The following is a 5,406-nucleotide window of genomic DNA, read 5'->3' on the forward strand; positions in this document are numbered from 1 at the left end:
CAATAAGAAATAGGTCTACATCTCATTTTGCAACCCACTTGATGACTAACAACAGGAAACACTCTCCATGCAAAAGCTATTAGCCATTTAGCCTATTAAGTTAATCACAACCAAATAACCAATTGATCTTATTGAACATTTAGGATTCTCATTTAAATCATATAACAGGCTGCAATACTAATACTTGCAATATCTGATTGAAATGATATTGTTAGAGTTTACCAAGAGTCCAAGAGACTAGAACTCGAGAGCCTTTCCCTTGTCCCACTTAATACTAGACCGATTCTCCATAACCTGATAAATTAACATTGAGAACATTTAATCTAACTTGCAAGAGAAAAAACTAGAAGTTTAGGAAAGATTAGTCTACCTTTCTTCCATATGTGAGCTTCATTTCCGGGTTGGCACAGAAGTCTGCGACGACTGACGAGTCGGTACAAGAGGAGGCAATTGGATTCTACGAGACTGCATTTGTTGAAAATGTTGTAATATTTGCTCATTTTCAATTGTAGAAAAAATATCCTTTTCAATGTATACAACTAGACTGTCATTCATCCATTCATCTCCCATTCTATTGCGTAAATCAGTCTTCACAGTCTTCATTGCAGAAAACACTCGTTCAACCGAAGCAGTTGCAACTGGTAAAACTAATGCCAACTCTATCATACGATATACCAATGGGAACACCAAATGTTTTTCAGTCTCAACCAATTTCTGAGCAAGAATTCCCAAGTCATCAATTGAAGAAAAGTAAGGATCATCCCGCAGATTATAAAAGTAACTCATAAGTTGTTGTTCCAAAAATAAATAATCAGTACCACAGAAGTCCTCGGGATAAAAATCAGCAAGATGGATGAGTTTGTGAACATCAAATTGAGAGAAAGAATTTCTTGGATGAAGACATGATATGCAACCAAGCAATTCTGTACTAACTTCTGTAAAACGATTATTCATCTCTTGTATAATTAAATCAACAACCTATCATTCAAATTTGCAACCATGATAACATTAATAATCAATGAAATATCTTTAACAAAAAAAAAATAGATTTTTAGAAATAATACCTGACAAAAAATCTCCACACGATAATGATGAAAATTGGTGATGAGCTGCCCTCTACGCCTACCATGACCACGAGTTAGCATGTTGTCCTCCATATCAAGTATTGAAATCATATTCAATTCACAAAATGTGTTAACTTGTTCCAAAATTATCTGCCATCCATCTTCCCTGAAGTCTTGTAGTCGACATTTCACACTTCTAACCAAGGACATGGCTTGAACAATATTTTGATCCCCTTGTTGTAAGGAAAGTGATAACTCATTTGTAATTCCCAATATATACTTCATCAAATGTAACACAAAAACAAATTGATAACTCTCCATCTTCTCAATTAAACCTGCGGCAACACCTTTATTTGCAGAATAAGAGGCGTCATCATATACATTTCCTAACACTTCTATCACTGAGGACCACATAGAGCATAAACGAAGTAATGTTAAGTAGTGTGATCCCCAACGAGTATCTCCAGGTCTTGCTAAACTAGTTTCTTGATTTTTTCCTTTTCCACTAGTAATTTCTCCACTTTCCAATTCAGCAATTATTTTATCATGTTGAATCTTTCTAAGTTGATCTCTCCTCTTACAAGATGCTCCAGATATATTCACAATCATAGTGATATACCCAAAAAATTCACTCACAGTAAAATTATCATGGGCAACAACAACAAGAACTAATTGGAGCTGGTGAGAGAAACAGTGAACATACATTGCAAATGGACTTTCTTGTAGTATCAGAGATTTCAATCCATTGAACTCACCACGCATATTTGAAGCTCCATCATATCCTTGGCCTCTCAATCTAGATAATGATAAACCATGTTGCACAAATAAAGCATCAATAGCCATTTTCAAAGAATGAGAACTGGTGTCAGGCACATGCACAACTGCAAGAAATCGTTCAATCACACATCCTTTTTTATTCACATACCTCAAAACAACTCCCATATGCTCCTTCACTGAACTGTCCCTAGCCTCATCAACCATCAAAGAAAAGAATTTATCTCCAATATCATTGATTATAGCAAGTGTAATCTCTGAAGCACAAGCACGTGTTAAATCCTTTTGAATTTTTGGGGAAGTCAATTGATTGTTTGCAGGAGCATTTTGTTTTATAACTTTAGAAACCTCTTCATTTCGTTGACTATACCATTCAAGCAACTCAAGAAAATTACCTCTATTTGAAGAACTAGTTGACTCATCGTGTCCACGAAAGGGCAACCCTTGCTTCAATAGAAAGCGTGTCACATCCAACATTGCTGTTAAACGAGTCCGATAATCAATTTCCATATCGCGACTATGTACTCGTAAAATATTCCCCACACTATGACTTTGATCTTGAAAAGCCTCAAATTGTATTCTAGCTTCATTGTGACAACTATTCACAGTCCCCATATGACGATTGAATCTTTCTAATGCCCTTTTCCAATTGTTGTATCCATCTTTTATAAAGGCATTATCTACATTTTCTTTATTTAAAGGTTTGAAGAGATAACACCAAAAACAAAATGCAGCATCTTTTGATATGCTATACTCTAGCTATGTATATTTTTTATACCAAGTTCCTTGAAAACTTCTTTCTTGATTACCAAAAGTTGTTTTCGGATACACATGACCATTTGGTTGACAAGGCCCTCGGAGCGCATACTCTCTTCGAGCTTGATCTCGAATAGTAATATCAAATTCTTCAATTGGTTTTCGTAATCCCGGATCACTAACAATATCATCCAAATTCAATTCTACACGGGATTGATTTTCTACTTGTTCAATAACATTCGGCTCATTAGAGGAGCTAGAGCCGGAACTACGAGTTCGTTTAAAAAATCTCTCCATATCCTACACAAATAAATAACTAAAAATAAATTATGTAATGAACAACTACAAATGTAATGGAAAAATATATGTTGAACTAAAACTTTAATAAACTACCATAGACCACAGTACCATTGCCAATTTAATAGAAATATAGAATACTCATGGAAAACTAAATAGTCTAAACTATAAATGTAATTCTGCATATTTTACAAAAAAATAAAATAAATAATAATGGAAAACTACCAATCTAATAGAAAACTAAACTATGGTAAATTCACTAAATTGTAATATGGACTGTACATTTTCAAAAAAAAAACAAATAATAAAAAAAATTTAAAACGTAGCAAATCTAAGTTCTAACCTTGTGAAGAAATGGTGTTGAAGCTTGGATTTGGAGGCTTAGAGTTAGAGTCGAGAAAGACTGCGAGTTGGAGTTGGAGGCTGGAGACCTTGGTCCTTACTCCTTGGGCTTGGACTCTAGTCTCTAGAACCTTGGTTGGAGGCTTGGAGAGTTAGAGTTGGAACTTGGAGGAGAGTTGAATAACTTGAGTGGGAGTGGGAGAAGAGCTGAGGACTGAGGAGGAAGAAGTGGAGTTAGGGACTTAGGGTTTGAACCGCCGTCTGCGAAATGTGAAGCAGCAGGCAACAGCTGCAAAGCAATTTGGGGCTTTTACCTTTTACAAACCCTGTTTAATGTTTTTTATTTTTTTTATTTAATTTATTTAACAATGGGCCCCACCTATTATTGTTTAATTAAAATTGGTAAAAAAAATAAAAAAAAACAGAACAAAACTTCGTCTTCTTCGGCATAGCCACACAGACGCACACTGCACACACGCTTCACACTTCACAGGCCAGCGCACGCACTACGCACAGCGGCACAGCACAGGCATAGCCGTCGCGGCACGCCGACACTAATATAGGTAATAGACGAGTTCGTCGATCGATGTTTAAATTTACTATCCTCGATTGGTGATCTACAATTGACTATCCATACCTCATCAATGGGCAGTTAAGATTATTACACAACTCTCAAAGTTAATGCTAATTTTAAAAATCTACAACTCTCTAACTAAGTTATGAAACTTTTGCCTAAAGGCATGATTACTCAAGATTAGGGGTGAGCAGTCAATCCGTCAAACCGATCAACCCGCTTATACCAACCCGAACCGAACCGAAAAAAAATGATCCGCCGGATATAGGGCCGGATGTAGGGTCCTAATATTGCATTATCTGATCTAGTAGGGCCGGATAGTTTTTTATCCCAATAACCGAACCAACCCGATCCGATCACCCCTACTTGTAGCAACTAATGTTGATAAGCTATTACACGTTGTAGCAACTATTGCCGATAAGCTGCTACACGTTATAATAGTTATTTCCGATTAGCTGCTATAACGTGTAATGAGTAATGTCTATTATCATTTTAAAAAAATTTATTTTTTTGTTATATTTATATTTATATTTATATTTTATATTTCATTGGATATAGGGTCGTATATCCAAATAACTGACAACCCGTCGGATATCTGAAACATAAGAACTGCCGGATATAGGGTCGGATGTAGGTCCTGATTTTGCATTATCTGATCTAGTAGGGCCGGATAATTTTTTACCCTAATAACCGAACCAACTCGATCCGTGATCATCCCTACTCAAGATGATGATATAAGGATGTAATGAAGTTAGTTTTTATAAAGTGTTTAAGGCTATAAGCGAGTTTTGATAAAAACTCGTTGATGTTTTAGAAACATCAGAGTCGTTTTAGAAACATCATTACACTCATGAGAATCTTTTGAGTATTATTATGCAGTCAAATCTATTTTTCACAGTCTACATGAGAGATGTGTGATTTTAAAATTTTCATAACTTCAACATAATTCAATACATCTAATTAAAAGGATTAAGCATGTAATATTTATTCATCAACACCATTAAAAGATTCCTAAGACACCCCTATTGAGACGATGTAAGATTTTGAAATTCTCAATACCCTAAAGGAATTTTGACCAAAACCCATTAATGACGTTAAGAATTATATAATCACTTCAAATAAATATTATTACACTTTTGAGAGTCTCTTGAGTGTAAATATACCCTCGGACTTGGATTCCATAACCTAGATTAAAAAATATGAATTTTTAAAATCTTCAAAATTGAAAATATTTCAAATATTCTTTGAATATCTTTTTTGAAAGTTCAAATATCCTTCAGTTTTTTCAATATGTTTTCTAAAAATGCTCAAAAAAAATTTTACAAATATATTTTTGATTTGAAAATATTTTTTTTATTTTTTTTACTTGAAAATAGTTTTGAAAAATATCTTTTAAACATAATATTATTATTGAGAAGCGTTAATTAAGGAATTCAATTTTTTTTTAAGATCTAGTTGAAAATTTAATTTTCTCTAAATCGTGTTAAAAAGTTAATTTATTACTTAAAAAAATCTTTTTGAAAACTAGTATGTTTGAATATTTAGAAAAAAATCTTTTAAAAGCTAATTTTTTTTCTCTAAGTACTTCTGGATGTTTAA

General features: G+C 33.8%; 1 protein-coding gene across 1 annotated transcript; it reads right to left on the minus strand.

Annotated features, from left to right (window-relative positions):
* Nucleotides 1–237: 237 nt before the first annotated feature.
* LOC121993649 (zinc finger MYM-type protein 1-like) lies at nucleotides 238–2,348 on the minus strand. The gene is made up of 4 exons (XM_042548015.1): nucleotides 2,234–2,348; nucleotides 1,065–2,095; nucleotides 409–978; nucleotides 238–294 (listed from the first exon to the last, which is right to left on the minus strand). The coding sequence occupies exons 1-4, from the start codon at nucleotides 2,346–2,348 to the stop codon at nucleotides 238–240; spliced, it is 1,773 nt and encodes a 590-aa protein (XP_042403949.1).
* Between the last annotated feature and the right edge of the window lie 3,058 nt (nucleotides 2,349–5,406).

This window comes from Zingiber officinale, chromosome 6A (genome assembly GCF_018446385.1).
Source record: "Zingiber officinale cultivar Zhangliang chromosome 6A, Zo_v1.1, whole genome shotgun sequence".
NCBI classification, from domain to species: domain Eukaryota; kingdom Viridiplantae; phylum Streptophyta; class Magnoliopsida; order Zingiberales; family Zingiberaceae; genus Zingiber; species Zingiber officinale.